At 35.2% G+C, this 20136-nt stretch overlaps 1 protein-coding gene across 6 annotated transcripts in view; it reads right to left on the bottom strand.

The window, feature by feature from the left end:
• Positions 1 to 20136, bottom strand: part of NAALADL2 (N-acetylated alpha-linked acidic dipeptidase like 2) — a 1315864-nt gene that overhangs the window by 184710 nt on the left and 1111018 nt on the right. For all 6 annotated transcript variants that reach the window (XM_045788671.2, XM_087861406.1, XM_045788670.2 and 3 more), the window contains one exon: positions 19121 to 19267. In XM_045788671.2, the coding sequence (XP_045644627.2) occupies positions 19121 to 19267 (147 nt within the window). The remainder of the gene's footprint in view (positions 1 to 19120; positions 19268 to 20136) is intronic.

Genomic DNA, 20136 nt, shown 5'->3' with positions numbered 1-20136 from the left:
ATAAACACAGATCTTTTCAAAGCCTCCTATAAATATACAGATTAAGAGTAATAGGTTAATTCACCAGGCATTCATTGAGTGTCTCTGCCAGTGGATTAAGCACTGGAGGTATACTGATACAGAGAAACTAGTATATAATGGTCAACCAATATAAGATCTTGGAATGAGAGAGGCAGACAAATGAGAAACCTGGAGGCAGAAGAGGCAGCTAGAGGACTTGACTCAAGGTCCAGCTCTAGGAATGGAGTGTAGGGAGGACCTCTAGGTGGAAGTTAAGGGAATAAACTCTGAAATCAGACTGCCTGGCTTCACATTCCTCCTTAATACTTACATGGCCATATAAAGCTGCTTAAACTTTCTAAGAAACAAATGGATTTATATATAACGAAGCATTTAACATAAAGCCTAGTACATAGTAGCCACTCTGTAAATGTTAGCCATTGTTATTATTATTGCCATTTAGTAATTGTGCAGCCTTAGCTGAGAGACTGAAACTCTGATCATTAGCACTGTCACGGGGACAGTGGAATTCACGATTCCTACGTGACAGGATTGTAAATGAGCAGACCATGCAATATATAAAATTATAAATGCTTGTTATCCTAGAGTACCTATATGCCAGTGTAAATTCATTAGCAGTATTTTTTATAGCCCACATTTCAGAAACACTTTTAGAGTAGTGCGAGGCTTGCTAATATGTTATCACTATCGATACCACACCATTAAGGGTGAAACAAAGATGTTCCTCCAAGGCAGTAAGTAACACCCGCACTCAGGGCCTTCATGACGTTGAATAAAACGATCCAAACAATCAATTTAACCTCAAATGTGTTTCAACTTGTAAAACACTGAGTCATTAACCTCAACAATGTCAGTGTGCTCTTACTACGAAACTCAACCGAATGAGTGTCCAGGGGAATATTTAAGAGTACAATTCATGTAGAGTAATGTACTAAAAGCATTACCAAAGCCTGTTAGAGGGAATAACCCTGGAGTGCACTGTGAAGGATTAAGTCACTTGAAATAGTGAGAAAGAAAAGGAGATGCATGGAAAAGGCTCAGGAGTGGAAATATGATGCAAGTTTCTCAGAATGGCTCGTAGCTACTGCGGTGGGAGTTGTGCTTAAACATCTGAAGGCCTGTGGGGTAGGGGAAACTTGTACCCTTTGAGACATATTATTTGTCCCATAACTGTCCCTTAATAGGAATATGACCTCTGTCTCAGTCTCCATGTCTATAAGCAGGTCAAAATAATCCCTATGTAAAGAGCATGACTGAGGAAATTACAGGAGACAGGGAAAGGCCTCGAAATATATAGAAAATAAAACAAATCAAGTTATTACTATTACTACCACTAGGACAATGGTATTACCTAAACCAGTTTTTACATTTTCACATACTGCTTCCCATTTTAAACTTCCAATGCTTCCCATTTTAGGCTTTTAGGAATCAAGCAGCATAAAAAAGAAGGAGGAGGAGGAGGAGGAGGAGGAGGAGGAGGAGAAGGAGAAGGAGAAGGAGAAGGAGAAGGAGAAGAAGAAGAAGAAGAAGAAGAAGAAGAAGAAGAAGAAGAAGAAGAATCATCATCATCTTGGGTCTATTTTTGGACCCAACTGTGGGGTTAGAGGAAAAAATCCTCACTGGTCACAATCCCTATCATGTTGTATAATAGACACCAATCTTTTCACTCTACTGTCTGCCATTTCCTATGTCTGTATTTTATTCTTACATGGTCATGTAGGAGAGAGAGAAATTTAAGTCCATCTCTTTTGGAAAGTCTTGATAATTTGTAAAATATTTACTGGCCAAGAGAATGAAACTAATGAGGCTTGATGGCTCTGGGTAGATATTAATTATTTGCTATGCCCCTCATTACTTTGAATAACAGCTGGAAAATATCTAATATACATGTACACATATATTCAGATATATGTTTATATACACATGTACATATATAGAGAGTACAGAGCTAGTGTTCATGTTTTTAAAGAGTATGGCTCTTTAGAGAAGATATTATAAAAGCCTATCAGCTATATGATAATCAGCCAAAGTTTACTGAGCACTTATATGCCAGAAACTGTGCAAAGCCCTCTCTCTATAAATGTAGATATTGATATTCGTGTAATCCAGTGATCTTCAATTGGGGGAATTTTGCCTTCCAGCGGGCTTTTAGTGATAGCTGGAGATATTTTTGGTAGTCACACCTGAGGGGAGGGGGCGCTACACTGGCATCTAGTAAGCAGAGTCCAGAGATGACGCTAAACATCCTTCAAAACACAGGGCAGCCCTTCACAACAAAGGATTACCTGGCACAATGCCATAGTGTTGAGGTTGAGAAATCTTGACTTAATATTCAAGGTAATCATGATGCAGGTATCATTAAAACTCTCACTTTGTAGATGAGGAGATTATAGTTCAAAGAAGTTAACTTGTAAAAGGTTACAAGTCAGTAAGAAACAAGGGTGGGCAATCAATAATAGACATGCTTTTATCCACGAACTCATTCCTACCAACAGATCTTAACAGCATTCCATACTTTAGCTAGAATTAGATATATTCTTGCAATGCTGATTAGGGATGAGACTTAATCATAGAACAGTCAAGCCCAAACCTGTATGTCCACAGTAGGTTTTTTTTTTTCTCCCACAAATTAATGGAGTGAAAGATCCAAACAAAAGGGGAAATGATTGAATTGTTGATAAGTAAACATTCACTCTATTCAAAGTTCAGGTATGTCATACTCTTTGCTTTCATAAATATGGGAAACTTACTTTGAAAAGTGCTAATGAGAGTTGAAAGTTACCTTCAAGAAGTTATGCATATTTCAAAAGAAATAAAAGTCATTATGCATTCTCTCTAAAGAGGATACAATCTCAAACTGTCAAAACCCTAAACTCCTCTACATATATTACATATAAATGCCATCTTTTAAAAACCTCTTTCCATTTTTTCTTCTAAATTAGCTTAGTGGGCCATGGTATTTACAGTATCTTGGTCTGGCCTGTGAATAATGTGACAGGTAATTTCTTCACTTCTTCTTGCCTGTAGTTAAGTTTGACTGAAGATATGGAAAACAACTTTTATGACTTAGGTGGTAAAAATAAATGTTCTGTAAGCTGTACCGAGCTAGGTTCTGGACAGCTAGCATAAAATATTGCATACTGAATTTATATCTGCCAATAAATAATTTAAAAAACTAGGGACATTTTATACTAATGTACACTAAAATATTTTCTCGAAACAAATTGATAATGTTGGTAATAATCTCAACATACCTGTGATGCGGGCTTCTCAACATCAAAAAACTATTCTGCTTGGATGTACTCAAAAGAGGAATCGCAAATAAATAACATTCATAACTGGGAAGCATTAATTTTAAAAATTAATTCTTTATGGTAAAGAGAATGGCAACATTCAAAGAATGGCATAGTAATAATAATCTATTCCTATCTCTACAATGGATAAGGACACGCCTTCTGCAAGAGGTTATGGTTGCAAACAACATGAAAATTCTCTCTAAGATAGTATAATTTAGCTTCGTTTAGTTTATAATGATTATGATTAAATCTAAGCTATTATAAGCAAACCACCATCTGGAACCATAGCAAATCAAGATTCTATTTTCTATGATGACCAATCACGGAAAGCTTATTCAGACTTCTACTTTGCAATATTGTATAGTAATGTGATTAGATAATCATGCAGACCAATGAACCCAGCTAACCGGAACATAAACAAATGTACAGTGTGTCACTTGGAAATACTTAAGTACTTTATCAGGGCCTCCTGACCTAAGCTGCTAACGTTATTTTAAAAGAACAGGAAGGAAATTTAACAGCAAATGTTCTAAATCTATATGAAAAGATATTTAAAGGAGGAATAGAAGGATTGAAAAAGGTAGACATTTTATATGTAGTTTGCAAGTTCAAATGAACACTTCAGGAATAGAATAGGAACATAGTCAAGAACCTATAAATCAATTTCCTAAAAAACAAAGAAACAAACAAAAAACCAAACCCCAAAAACAATCCTCTACAGTCTACATTAATCTAATATGGTATTGGTTGTTTGGGGTTGGATTATGTCTCCAAGACGTTGAAGTCTTAACCCCCAATACCTTTGAAAGTGACCTTCTTGGGATGTAGGGTCTTTGCAGATTATTAGGCTAAAATGAGGTCATTTGAGTAACTCTTAATCTAATATGACTGTGTCCATATTAAAAGGGAAAATCTGGGGTTGCCTGGGTAGCACAGTCATTAAGCATCTGCCTTCGGCTCAGGGCGTGATCCCGGCATTCCGGGATCCAGTCCCACATCGGGCTCCTCGGCTGGGAGCCTGCTTCTTCCTCTCCCTCTCCCCTGCTGTGTTCCCTCTCTCGCTGGCTGTCTCTCTGTCACATAAATAAATAAAATCTTTTAAATAAATAAATAAATAAATAAATAAATAAATAAATAAATGGGAAAATCTGGACACAAAGACAGAGATAGGTAGAATGCCTTGTGAATATTGGAATTACGCTGCCCCAAGCCAAAGAATATCAAAGATTTCCAGCAAATCACCAGAAGCTAGGAGAGAGACATGGAACACGTTCTTCTTTATAGCCCTCAGAAGGAACCAACCCTGGCTACTGACATCTCAAGCTTCACTTATAGGCTCTAGGAATGTGAGACAATAACTTTTGTTGTTTGAACCACCCAGTACTGGTAGTACTTTGTTATGGGAGTCCCAAGAAATGAATACACTATTTAAACAGGGATTAATGTAATTCAGAGTACTGTTTCATGGTTGTGCCTTCTTGGTACAAACATAGTATACAAAGATGGTCAGGACAAAACTTGCAGACTCAACCAGCATATACACTATTTGGAGAAAAAGAGAATATAATGAACTTCAAGGCATTACCCTATTAGATGTCATGAGAATGATAAAAACAATAGTTGTGTTAAGAGAAAGATTACGTTATTTATAAGACTATTAAAAATTGTTCACTGGAAAATGTGGAAGGTTGCCAAGCCAGGGAAGGGAAAGGGAAGAGAGGCATAAGCAAAGTTTGCAGGATGAAGTGGTGGCAGGAAAGTCTACCAAAATAGGAGACCAAAGTCCTTTATGAGGGCATAATGAATGGCCTGAATTAGGCAGCAACTGCTAGAGATTCAATGATAGCAATGAGATACATTTGTAAGAAAAAATAAATTGAATTCAGCAATAGAGTGACTGGCAAAAATAGGAGATAGAAAAAATTAATTGGGGGATGAAGAAGAAAAGAGTCAGCAATAATTTCAAGAATTAGAACTTGCATGGATGAGCTTATGGCTATGTTCTGGGAAAGTGATGTTATCATGTCTAGATTCTTAATTAAGAGGACATTATAATACATAGATACCTTTATAAATGGACTCTACCAGTAGCAGATCCATAGATGATTCCAGAAAAGGACTCTGAATATTACAATGGAAGAAGCCACCATTTTGACCTCTGGAGAGGCACAGGACTTTGCAGACTTGTAAGACCTGCTGCTCTCTGCTGAAATTTCTATCTCTCTGATTTATTGTCTGACAGGTACAGTCTCAGTTTTATTTTTTCCCCCATAGCACTCTTGAGATTTACATTATTTATGGTGGATGTATCTGTATTTCGTGAAGGGTTCAAGAATCTATGGCAATGTTAACAAAGTGTTAAATATATATGTAAATTCTAAGAAAATAAAAATAATTAAAATTTTAAATGAATCACTCAGTTTGCTATGGCTCAGACACCTTATGTTTAGAGAAATCACTTGGCACTGAGCCTTGGCTTCCTTTTATTGCCATGTATTTGTTTATGCTCATGCCTGGATGCTCTAAAGAGATTATAAATCCCTTGAGCACCATGGATTGTATCATAGCTTTATTTGTTCTTAATGCATAGCATACTGTTCTGCACATAGTTTGTGCTCAATTAAACTTAATTGATGGTGATGATTAATATTTTTTAAGGAAGAGAAAGACTAAATTTCTTTCATGTTACCATAATATATTTGTTCCTTTCCATTATTTCTTCTCTCTAGAATATGTTTTACAAACACAAACAAGTCTAACAAATGTTTTTGGGACACTTTTAGGACTATGAGTCTGGTATTTCTTTTAGCATCAGAGTTAAATTTTCTGTTTTTTTTTTTAAGATTTTATCGATTTATTTGAGAGAGACAGAGATAGCGAGCGAGAGAGAGCAAGTGGGAAGGAGAGAGAGAAACGGGCTCCCTGCTCAGCAGGAAGCCCAATGTAGGGCTCCATCCCAGGACCCTGGATCATGACCTGAGCCCATGGAGCCACCCAGGCACCCCAAATTTTCTCTTTAAAATAAGCTAAATTCCATTCTTCATTTTTAGAACAATGCTTCATATTATATATGAAAACATAGACTTCAAAAATGAAGTGGATAAAATAGAAATATGAATACATTAAGATTCAGGATGATATACTTTCCACTTCCACAATAACACCCATCCACCCACCCACCCACCCATGATGAAGTGTCCTTTTTCCTACGGCATCTCCTGAAAAATGACATCAGAAAATGATAGAGTACAATGTGGTACAAGTCTATTTTTTTATTGCCTTACAGGTTAATCATAGTGTAGTAGAAGTACCAGCTATTTTGAAGGGGTGGCATGCCCACTCTCCAGAGACATTCATCATGCCCTGGGCCTCTTAACAATCTGCACTCCCCTTCTCTACCCCGAAACACACATATCTACCTTGGTGCAGTACTAAAAGTCAGTATCTATAATTTTAAAATTATGACCATGGAATCATTAAAAGCTGACTTACGTACACTCTTAACACCAATTCTTTTCATTGTCCCTTCTGTTTTATCCTCTTAGGAACTGCTATGACCTTGTTGAAGAAATTCTATATACTGCTTCCTTGTAGTAATTTTGAACAATATACTAGAACTTTCATAAGCCAATCTCTGACACCTGTCAAGCTAGTTGTCACACATTTTCTATTTTCCAGCTTCAACACTTCAAATACTTCAAAGCTTCTTGAAGTTCAGCCTTAGGTTACATACCTTGATAAACTTGAGCATAGACTCCTTTATGAATGTCATCCTAGTACCAATTATTAAAATAATTACAAGTTTACAATTTCTCAGGCTGGACCCTTCAGTTAATATCTTAGCCATATTATTTCTATTTTTTTATCTGGAAAGATATTTTATCTTGATCTATGCTGACACTCATTTCCAAATACAGACTCCACACTGAATATACTTACAAAATAGTATAAGTTAGTAAATTAATATTGAGTAAGTTAATATAAAAGAAAACCAGTTAAAAGAACAGGATACCCACTTTACTTATCAAATTGGTAAATATGTATATTTTTTCTTTTTAATGCACACTGTTGGCAAGAGTGAAATTAAAGAACAATCTAATGCTTTGCCATAAAGTTTTTAAAATACACCACCATTCAGGAAGATCTTTTTCCAACATTTCAAAGGGCTTAAAGTATTCATACTTTGACCCAAACTTTATACCAGCAAATTTACTTTAGAGGAACTGGAGAGAGGAACAAATATCAAGTCTACAAATTTCCACAAAATATTACCTATAATAACAAAACAATGCAGGCTAACTTATCAAATAATAGGTACGTAGTTACATCAATTTATGATGCAATTATATTATGGATTATTATGTTTTAAAATGATCTGAAAAATATATTAATATCATCTTAAATAAATGAATAGCAACAATATATAGAGGCATGATTAAAATTTGATTAAAGAAGTTAGGAAGGTTGGAAGGAGGAGGGAGGGAGGTTAAGATTTGCAAGCACATCGTAGCTATTTTCAAAATATTAATTTAAAAATGTATCCATCCATTCATTCATACATTTACTTAATGAATGTAAAATTACCAATAACTATATTTCAAGCAAAGAGTAGAATTATTTTGCTTTTCAGTATAGCATTTTAGTTATCTTATGGTACATAGAAGAATATATCTTTACAAGATATATTTGAAAAGACTATGGTTACCAACAGAATATAAGAAAACTAAATGCTGACTAAATTCTTAACCAGCATTCCCTACATTCTAGTTTTCTGATTTGTGTTTTAGTTTGGAATTTACATTTTTCTCATTAAGATTCAAACACAGAAATTTCTACTGTTCCTCTGTCAAAAAATATCCAAAGATGTTTCTTGGCTCAAAATATTTTGGTATGCATATACATACCATTTGGACTCATAAAACACAATTTTATAAACTTTTCACAGTAGTACATGATTGTAATCTTCAAAATAGAGTAGATGGCAGAGAACATAGCACCTGGATATTGCCCAGAGTTTGTTCAAGATTCCATCATGCATTTATTTGCTTAGAAAGTTTACTAAAATGAACTCTTGCTTTAGAACATACGTCCCAGACACTGGGTCTGTTTAACTGAATATTTTTCATTTTGACAACTCCTCACTTCTTTGAAACACACTTTCAACCATATCCTGGAAGTGATGTGCTGTATTGAGTACCTCATAGCTTCAAGGTCACAACCATTAGATAGCCACACCTTTAGGAACCTAGGTTAGGTCAACACCCAACTGATACTGCCAATGATCCTATAATGATTGATTGGTTCAGGTCTCCAGTTTTCTTAGCAACAAATCTTAGATAACACACTCAAGTCATTTGAGCAAGTTTCTTTAAGAATATTTACTTTCCTACACCAGGACTGTCAACAGTTTGGCATACCTAAAGTTCAGTATCTAGAGTTTAGTCACTTTTTATTTCCAAGGTCTTTTGATCTTAAATCAACTCAGAGAGATGTGTTTACTTGGAGTCCATGACTCCCTTTCTAGATTAAGTCTAGTTACCTTGAATTCTAGAATCTCAGAATTCCCTGCTTAAATGGCCTTATATCTGTTTCCAGTTACCAGCCTTCTTTTCCAGGTCTATAATCTCCAGGGAAAACTGTCCCTCCAGTATGCAAACCTAGGCCCAGGAAATGGGTGAGAAGTAGCCATTTATGGGTGTTAGGGACTACGCTTACAAATGAAACTGGGTACAGATGCATGTATACAAGGTCCCTCATGGTGTGAGACAGAACCAAGGGTGGTCGCAGAAAAAGAGGAGTGGGTCAAGGATCAAGGGTCAGGAGCTGAGGGTCCGTTCTTCTGCTATCACCACATTTTAATATCTGAGAACATTACATTCAAGCCTGCCTTCCCAATAATTTTGAACAGGTGTCTGTCAGATCAGGAGGAAAAAGCATATTTAACATTTTTTTAGTTTGATTTATAACATTTAAATAGTATGTACAAATACAGCCCCCATTTCTACCATTGCCTTGTACCCTGAAATGTTAGGGGAAATTGGGCTATAGCTTCACCTATGATCAAATTAAACACATTAAGTCAGTTGAAACAGACCAAATTTCAAAGTCAACTAAGAAAAAAATGAAAATAGAATGGGATGAAAGGGAGTGGGAGTGGAAAACCATCCAAAAAAGGCAAGGGGAGAAAAAGAAGAAAAGGATATGAAGAATATGACCTTATGTGCAGGAAAAGGTAAAGAAGCCAGACTGGAGAGCGGAAGAGAGAAGAAGATTAAGGAAAGAAGTGTGAAAAAGAATAGCACATACAAAATAGGAGTTTAGCAGAGAACAGCTATAGATAGATGCATTGGGCTGGGAGTAGGAATAACTAAGTCTGGACTTAACTTATTGTTTTGTTGTTGTTCTAATCTGATTCTCTCTGAGTTTCTGTTTTCTTTTGCTCAGAGTAATGAAGTAAGCTACCTGGGTTCAATGATCAGTGTTGCTCTAAAAGTCAATGAATCTATGAGTGTTTTCTTTTTTTCAGTCCTTCCATCAGAGGATTCTGGGCCAGGCACATCTGTGTACCCCTCACTCATATGACCATCCTCCCACCAAAGAAGCCTCTGATCTTATTTTGACCTCTTGAATTGTCCAGAATTACAACTGGCAGGAGTCTGCAAAACAATGATAGCCAATGGAACTTCCATTCCCGACCTGGACCCAAGGCCAGTATCAAAAGAAGTGCTTGAATTTACCCTCAATATTTTGCCATGTCTTAATCTGATTTTATTATTTTTAACAATAGGTCTCAGCAATAATAATATAAAATTTCTTTTCAATTCAATTTCCATATATGTACACCTGAGTGATAAATTAGAAATTGTCTCTAAACATGGAGTATGCGTAACATTTCTAATGCTCTGATGAGAATTATCAATGAACAAAAATAAAGTGACAAGATACTAATTTAAAGAACTAAGGGTATACTGTATGGTGACTAACATAACATAATAAAAATTATTATAAAAAATAAAGAACTAAAAATGACCTTATGCATAAAGTTGCAGTTTATTTTTTTCCTACTTTTGCCCATTTATCAGTACTACTATTTAGACTTAAAACATTTTTCACTAATAAGAGAAAAATGGTTAAAATAATTTCAATGCTAATGCTATCGACAAGAGACTGTGAAAATCAAAATACTGATAAATACTTTGTTCTCTTTCAGAATCTTCTCTAGTCATTTAAAATCACAGGGACAGAGTATCATGAAAGACTGAAGACAACTGCAGCTCTCTTGCGACTAATATAAAAGCCGGAACTTTCATGAGGAAGCAATAGTGATCTTTAAAAGCCAAGTGGACTTGGCTTCAATCCATTTCTTTTTAACATTTATGAGACTTCAAAGGCCACTGCTGTGTCTTTCTTTGTAGTTTCTAGAGAAACATTTGCTTATTAAAAAACAAACAAAACTATAAGCTTCTGTGTGAAACTAGTGAAACTGTGAAACAGGTGTTGAAAACCTGCAATTCCAGATGCAAATAAAATTGTATGGAGTTGTGGAGACTAAGGAATGGACAAGGAAATTCAATCATGGCCATAATCATCATCCACAGCTATATGAAATCTAGATATGTTGTTTCCTTCTGGAGTTTATAGTTAGAGCATATGGGTACCAAAGCTGCTGTTAACATTTTCATTATTCATTTTTAAGAGTCATCTAAATTCATCCCCAAAACATTTTTTTTTAAGATTTATTTATTTGAGAGAGAAAGAGAGACAGAGAGCATGTGAAGGGGAAGTGTAGAGAGAGATTGAGAGGGAAAGAAGCAGACTCCCCGCTGAGCAGGGAGCCCCATGTGGGGCTCGATCTCACAACCCAGATCTCACAACCCCAGATCATGACCTGAGCTGCTTAACTGACTGAGACACCCAGGTACCCCTCCTCAAAATGGTTTTAGATTTCAAAATATTCTACGTGAAGAAATGTGTCATTATCTTTAAAATTAGAAGAGACAAACTTGCCCTTGTCATCTTTCAAGATGAACTTGGAAATAAAATTAAAAACACCATTTGTTTCGGACAAGACTATGTAAATTACTATAAGGAAACATTCATATCAGTTTTGTCATTATAGGTAAATTATGGGCTCATTTTAAATTCAGTTAAGAAATATTACTCACTTCCAGCTATTGGTTGACTTTAAGAATTGTCAAAGCTGAAATGTTTAGAACCATTGTAGAGGAAAGTAGAAATAATAAGAAACACCACATACAGTGTGTGTTACATTGCACTATGGATATAGTGGGGGTGGAAGGCATTTTAGAACTAGTTCATTTCATGTAGAAAACTTCGAGAAACAGTTTAAGCCTAGGGGGAAAAGCCCAGATATGTGGCACTACAGTGCTGGTGTGAACCTTAGTCTACCACTTAGTAGATGCGTGATGTTGGCCAAGTTACTTAACCGCTTGGTGCCTAGGTTTCGTCTTTAATGAAAGTGGTAATACTAGTACCTTCTTCATAAGTACTAGTTAAAAGTATAAGAACTAAATTAAATGAATGAACATGTTTAAAAAATTCAGAACAAGGCTATGCCTACCACATATGCTATATGTGTTAAATATAATTTTCCTTGATACTACCCCTGCCTCTATCACTTCACTCCATAGTAGAAGCTATCTTAGCCAATATGATTTGCCCCACTGACTGGCAGGTTAATTATTTAGAAGCTGGTTCAATTATATAATCGGCAAAAAAAAAAAAATACAACTCTGAAGTGTTATATGTTAATTTAGAACAGGTGAGTGCATGTTTATTGGCCAATATTTTGATGAAGAGCCAAGACCTTTTCTCTAAACATTGACCTGTTGAATAAAGCTCTGTTATTTCTTTCTTGTCTTAAACATTATCTACATTCCAAGCTGCTTTTTTATTTAAAGTGGAATTATTAAAGATGTTTGTAAAGTAGACTGAATGCAGAATGCATCCAGATTATTACAATTTCCCCAAATCTTTAAGAGTTGCCTGGTCCACTGCATATCAATTTTTTACTAGCAATTCACCTTTTAAAACATTATCATTATAGGTTTCTTAGAAGTGATTTTTTCATATTCATGACTCACAAGTTTATGTAGCAATTAAAATACCTTGTTATTTATAACAAATGCAAAGGGCATATATAGATCTGAGAATATAACTGGCTCCGGGCAAGCATACCACATAACCTGAGATAACAGAAGTGTGCAAAAATTCAGAAAGGATCTGCTATGATGAGCTTCAAGGAGGCTTGGGCATTGATCTTTGTGTTCTAAAGGAATGGAAATTGTCAATGAATTCTACAAGTTGATTAAGTGGAAGTCAGTTAAGAGAACTTCTACTATACTTTCTTTACTTGATTATTTATAAGTCTGAGTCCTAATCTAGACTGTGACCACTTTATTAAAAGGAGAGCAGATTTTATCCATCTCTGAATTTCTAACATAGCACTGGATTACAGCAAGTACTTAATAACTGCTGGTTAAATAAATGAATGAATTTGAATTAATAAATATCTGAATATATCACATTGAAGTCACCCTATATTCTTAAATGTTGCCAAACTTACAACATGGCTGGTCTGTCATTAAACCCACTTGTAAGTATTATTACTGAAATTATTTTAAAAACTTCATTATAAAACAAATTTCCTCATAACAGGGATGATCATAAGATAATCCCTGAAAATAGCAATAGTACATACATAATATATTTTGATCTAATGGTGGTAGGCATTTGGAATGAATGTTCTTACTTAGAATTCCAAGCAAGGACAACTGCTAGGGGAAATCTGTCCTCCTTGCAGCCATTTCTAAATATTAGGCAATTTGAAGTATGATCTTTCGAATTATCCATTTGAGTCTTAAGAGTTTCTTCATTCTTTGTTTTTTCAATATCTGTCTCATATTTCAATTTCTTGTGTTTACTCCTCAGGCTCCTGGAAGCATACAGCAACTTTAATAGCACTCCCTCTGTGACAGGCATTTCATATATTGTACAATCAAAGCTTTTCAAATCTGCTCTATAACTGTTGATTTGTTGATTGGGGTTTAACCTTCTCTTCTAAAAGAAGGCTTCTCAGAAGTGGAATTCTTTGTAGAGTCACAGTTTATGAGAGTGTTATATTCCCTACTTCATGCTGTTTGTCAGGTGAATGGGATGGCAATACCCAGAGACGCCTGGAAAGTACACACACAGGTTTATAGAGAATCACAGTTCAAATTCTCGAAAAAGAGCAATGTTGAGCACCTTGTCAGACACAAAGGATGAGGCAGGCTAGTTTAACCAAGGCCATGTCCCCAGATCAGCATTTCTCCATGTGTGGTCAGAGAGCCTCAGGACTCCCTGAGATCAACACTATTTTCATAACAATAATGACGTTACATACATTCATGCTTTCATTTCCTCTCTCCTTTCATGAATATACAGGTTGCAAAAAGGTCATCAATATGGTTTTAGATTCCACGTTGAAACTTACCATTAGAAAACTAATATTTGTCAAGTCTCAGTGTAGTATCAAAGAAAAATACTTGCCATTATGTGAAAAGATTATCACACCGGATTTTCTTCATACATTTCAACCAAGAAAACATATAACAACAGATTAAAGTGTAGAAACACATATGAGAATCCAGCTATCCCATATTAAGTCACAATAAAGAGATTTGCTAAAAAGGTAAAATAATGCTATTCTTCTATTTTGTGAAATATAATTCTCTTTCATAAAAGTAAGTTATTTATATTAATTTCTGACAGGTTTATTATTAATTTTTAAATGAATAAATACATATACATTTTCTCAGTTTTAATTCCTAACATAAGAAATATTTATACATATTAGCCACATAAACAAAAGCCTTTTTCTTTGGAGTTGTCAATACTTTTAGAAGGTAAATGGGTTTTTAGAACAAAATGTTTAAGAACCTCTGCCCTAAATGAATTAAGTCTGACCTGACAATAATTATACCATCTGATTTGATTGACACTGAAAGTACTTTTCCTAAAACAAATTACAAAGAGAAGTAATGAACCAGAGAGAACTCTAAAGAAGAACTTTCGATTCCATCTCCAATTAGCATGTAGTAGAAAGGTAAAATCTCGTTTTTAAGTGACATAAGTTTCATAACTATCAGTATGATAGTTACTGTAAAATATCAGTACAACTTACACATAGGTACATACAATTATTTGGTACCTTAAGTCAAGAGCCTGTGGGGTTTTTTGGTTTGTATTTTTTTTTTTTTTTTTAGGAGAGAGAGAGGTGGGGGAAGGGTCAGAGGGAGAGAGAGAGAATCTTAAGCAGACTCTAAACCCAGCTCAGAGGCCAACACAGGGCTCAATTCCACAGTCCTGAGATCATGACCTGAGCCCAAATCAAGAGTTAGCCACTTAACTGAATGAGCCACCCAGGTGGCCCTCCTTAAGAGCTTTTAATGAACTTTTGAACAATTATTATCTGTTAACACAACAGTGTTAGTGGCTAAGTTCCAAACAGAAAATGTAATGAAAGAATTATCACTAAGCAAAATAAATTATTCGTCCCCTTAGTAAAATAAAATATGAAGAATCAAGATGTAAACTATTAATTACTTTGCTCCAAAATGTGTGCAAGTGTATTGTAGTGTTGTATCTGTATTGTACATGCACAAAATAATTATTTTTATGTGATAAAATTACCTTAATGTTAAAGTTCACACATGCATACATACACCCAAATACTCATGCTGTTATATATCAGTTTAAGAATCAAAATTGATATCAGAGCCATCTAACTTAAAAAGAATGAGCATTTGAAAACACCTATGCTACTTGGTTTTCAGTTGCTGGGTTACTAAATGATACTGAAACAATTACGCAGAAAACTCGGCTGTATAAAAGCTATAATACCCCTTTATCTCATTATCATTTAAATGTTAAATGCTCCATTATAGAGGTAAATTGGGTTTAAAAAAGAATGTTTCAAGCAGAAGAGCAAAAAATATAAGGTTAAACAGCGTGAGGAACCAGAGCTTCAATTTGTGGTAGAAGGCTTACTAGGGCATGGATTGATCTTTTGATATACTAAGAAAGCCAGACCCTCTGACATGCCCTATGGAGAGTAAATATACTGATCTGGAACAAAAGTTATGTGAAACAGCTGTTAAGTGACAGAAGAAATGTGCATCGGACCACCCGCCTGTCATAAATATTGCACTCTTAATCAGAAAGCATCTGTCTTTTCATTTCCTTTTCAGCAATCTCTGCATTGTATTTAATCTGTGCAGAATTCTTCTCCTAACAGGTGCAACAATGTTTACAAATTGAAAACCTTATTTAAATGAAACTTACAACTAGAGACATTTCAATTAACAGGGCAATATTTTATGAGAAGGAATAATTCCAGCATTTGGCAAATCCATACATTACTTTCCATTTGTGAAATGTAATTATCGGAAAATTAGAGGATAGACACCAAGAAAAACTAAAGGTGAAATATGCTTCAAACAATCTTATTCAATATATAAGCACCCAGAGGAACTATAGGGGAAAGCCACTGGTGGGAATATGGAACCATGAAATATTGGGGATGGATATTATAAAATGTCATGTTTCACAAAAAATAATTTTAGAATAATATCCCATATGTCCATTAAAAGTGGTGTCTGTGGCACTAGTTTCTTTTCCTACAGTTCTTTTTCCTATTATCATTCACTTGTTGAAACTGACTATAATAGATCTATAATCAATCTGATGGACCAAAAAAAAAAAAAGGCAAAATCACTGAAGTTAGCATTATAATCACCCAAATAAAATTTAAATAGATAATCTCTTCCAAACCATGAGTATAATTATAAAATTAGCTCACTTAGAACACATACAATTTATAAAGTGAAAAGGACCATAGAATTGTCCGCTTTGGCTCTTTTACTCAAAATGAGTGCGGTGATAATGAACACAGCTCCTACAAGGGTTGGGGGGTAACACAGGCAACACAAGTCTGGGGAAACATGTGGCCCATTAGGGTGATTGTTTCATTTCCCAATTTGTGCTAGCAACAGGCATTGAAGAAATGTTCTTCTTGACTGTACTCTAGGATAAACAACATGGCAGACTCCTTAATAAAGAACATGGCAAACTGGTGAGTAATGCACGATATAGCCAATTGTTTCCATGGGGGAAAAATGTTTCCAGATATCCAATTTTTCACCAAAGCTCAGGGCAAACAGAATGTATCCGTGAATAGGATTTTGCCCTTGGGCTTCCAGCTTGCAACCTTTAGCGTAATAGTTGAGAACATGGGCTTACTGTTAAACAGATCCAAAGCCATCTTCTATCCTGGGTATTTATTAGTTTTATGACTTTGGGTAAGTTACTTGATTTTAAGCTTCATTTCATTCTTGGCAAAAAAGCATTATTAATAATAGCTGACTCATAATGATATAAATATTAGGTAATAGGAAATAAAAATTTTTAGCACATCAAGTACTCAATAAGGGGTAGATATTTTATAAATTATATGCATAATATGCATAATATGTAACTATATATACACACAACATATATTACATTTTTAAATCTAATGATAAATTCATAAAAACGTTCTAATTTCCTCCCTGTTTTACTAATTGACACAGGATAAATATTCCTTATATGATGGATAAAGCCTGTCAATGCTTATAATTCCTCTCAATGCATACAAATATTTTATTATAGTTTAATGCAGAAAGCAAAGGTTATAATCTGTTCTTGGAAGAATTCACCACACAAAATTATCTCAAGTATTTATATTTTGCAAGGGACAAATACATTAAAATTTTTTTCCACACTAAGGCATTATAAACAAGATCATTTGTTATAAAGCTTAGAGGATTCTCTTTTAATTGCTTTTTTAGAGACGAATAAAAAATAATTTTGCTGATGGGAATTGGGCATTTGGGGTACAATTTGAAAAAAAAAAACAAACTGATCAACTCTTTCAAACTAAGCCAGTGCTAGCAGATAGACTTTAGCCATAGGAGTTTCACAGTGATAACAGTACCTTCTTAGAACTTACTGTGACCTGTTTCCAAATCTTTCTACTGACACTTTAGATCTTCCAGGTGATCTCATTAGATCCCACCTCTTCAGCCTTAGAATCTTGTTTTCCCTAATAATCAACAAGCTCCTCCCTTCCACTAATGTGTGCTTGTCTAAAAAGTTTGGAGCTTTTTCCACTAATAGGTTGAACCTACAATCAGATAGTAACACCTGTGATGATAGCTATAGTTGATGGAGGGCTTATTATGTGCTCAATATTAGCTAAATCCCTTCCATGCAGTCTCATTTAATCCTTACCAGGGTTCTAGGAAGTAGATTCCTTAAATATACCAAGGTTCCTCATCTGCAAAATTAAGTCTGAAAGAGGCTAACTCATTTGTCTCCCAAGTATCAGAGTCAAGAGTTAAGTATAGACCCATTCCTAAGGCTATACCACACTGCCTAAATTCTTGGCTTAAGATTCAAACACGGCAATTTAGACATGGATGGAATAAAAGCTATCATTCAACATGTAAACATGACAGGAGCCAGACAGGCTGAGATACGAGGATGATGAAGAGATATTAAAAGATATCAAGCAGGAAAATTAAAAATAAGTTAATGTCTTAATACACTGATTCATTAAAGTGTATCTAGGGGGCTTGGTAAAAGAAAAGCTATCTCTACACACGTATCCCATTTTTATACAATAATACCATATGAAAATACAATTAAAAAAACAGATAAAATATAATGATAACTTTTCCGTTACCCAAGAATTTGCCTCATTACAATAGGATTCACCCAGAGTTTCTCCCTCCGTGAATTTAAGTCGTTAGTGACCATTAGTTGTTTACAGAGGAGCTCAGGGATGAGTGTGGGAGTGCTGCTGAGAAACAGGAGACAAAATGTCGCTAAAGCTATCAAAAATTAAGATACCACAGATCTGAAGTTTAGCCTATAAAAATGTAATCTAAACACAACTTCTCAGGAGCATCGATAGTTGAAGAACAAAGCGGGCTTTATTCTATTTTCCAGCCGGTATTTATATTGTTAATATAATAATTACCTCAAGCTTTCAAATAGCTCCCAATAAAGCATGCATAACTTGTGAAAGGAAAATATTCCAACAGGTTTAGATCTGCAGAGAAACAGTTTCCTGTGACATCACTCTGAGAAAGATCAAAAGGTTTGAAGTCCAACGGATGGAGGAACACAGACTTAGTTACGAGAAATCAGGACTCTGGGATAATCTTTGGGAAAAAACCTCCTATGCTCGCAAAAAAGTAGAACCTTTTGGGCAGGCAAACTATTGACAAACTTCGGGCAGCTAACCCACAAGACTCGCATTAATATACAGCACGTGAAACGCATTTTCCCTTGGGCAAGGAGAGGAGAATCTATTGCCCATGTCATCTGTTTCTATGAATACTGAAGATTACAATTATGTTTTGATGTTAATCCAACTACTGCAAATTTCTCGTTGCGAAGCAACTGTGAAAATGTGAGTGACAGTATAAATCTTTTTAAATTGAATTCAACACTACTGAAAAGAGCTGATGTTTTCAAATACTGTTACAAAGCTCTGAACAACAAGAATAACTCTCTCAATGAAGCAGCCTCCTATCATGACCTACTTGGTGAGAAAGACAAATAGCCAGGATAAAATCAAATTCTGCATGTCTGCTAACTTGTGCGTGGGTGTGTATGTGTGTGTGTGTGTGTGTGTGTGTGTGTGTGTGTGTGTGTGTGTATGGGTTTCTGTGCTTTGCATTTTTAGGAACAATCACCTCTAATGCTTTGATGTCCTCAAAGGCAAACTGCACGGTGGGAACTCCAAGATGGTTGATAAAATAATCAGCATCACCTTGAATCTGTACAGAACTGACGTTGGTTTCTTGGCACTTAGCTCTTCTGGAACAGTTGAAATGATTTTTCTGAAAAACATAATTTAAATTGTTAGCATACACTATGCTTCTCGGGACATCCCAAAATCAGTGCTGCTCAAAATACGGTCCATAGATCGGCTGCATCCATGTCGCTCAGGAACCTGTCGGAAATATAAATGCTTAGGCTACCCCTTTGTCCTCTGAAATGGGCATAGGAGCCTTTAGGGATGGAGCCCAGGAACCTACATTGTGACATTTCCCTATGGTTCCGATGTTCACTAAACTGTGACTACCACTGGACCAAATCAAACGCTCTTGCTGTTGGTGCTTCAAAAGCATTTTTATCATAGATTTATTATGAACTGCAATGACTCCATAATTTGAAATATTTTTAAATGATGTTGAGTCCCTAAAAAGTTTAGGGTTTTGTGTTGTTGTTGTTTTTTACTAAGTTTTCCAGTAAATTTAAAAGATGGCTTTGTAGGTTATAATTTCATTCTTTGAGAATGTTTTTTGAAAACCACAGAAGGACGTTTCTCCGTTTATTCTTAAAAGTATATTCCCTCAAGTCTCAAGTATGAACTTTTATGGAAAAGTACCAATCTCCTCAGCCACAATCATGAGAAAAGTAAGATATTAGCAATGAGAACATCACATCTCACATTAAGCAGAAAGTATGTATTCAATTCATGTTTGTCATTGAATCAAGACATTGACTCTTCAACACCCCGCCCCCGTTTCCTTGGCATGATATAATTTCAAAAATACTTTTAAATATGACTGATGAAAAGATTTGGAAATGTGTAATCTAATATTTAGAAAGTGAATTGTTGCAACTTTTTTCCAACCACAGTGCTAGATTTTTCCAACATAGAATAATGTTTCAATGCGTAGCCAACTTTCTGTGAGGATCTAAT

Source organism: Ursus americanus, chromosome 4, assembly GCF_024610735.1.
Source record: "Ursus americanus isolate L20-20 chromosome 4, mUrsAme1.1.p, whole genome shotgun sequence".
Lineage (NCBI taxonomy): Eukaryota > Metazoa > Chordata > Mammalia > Carnivora > Ursidae > Ursus > Ursus americanus.
This window is presented reverse-complemented; position numbering and strand designations above follow the sequence as displayed.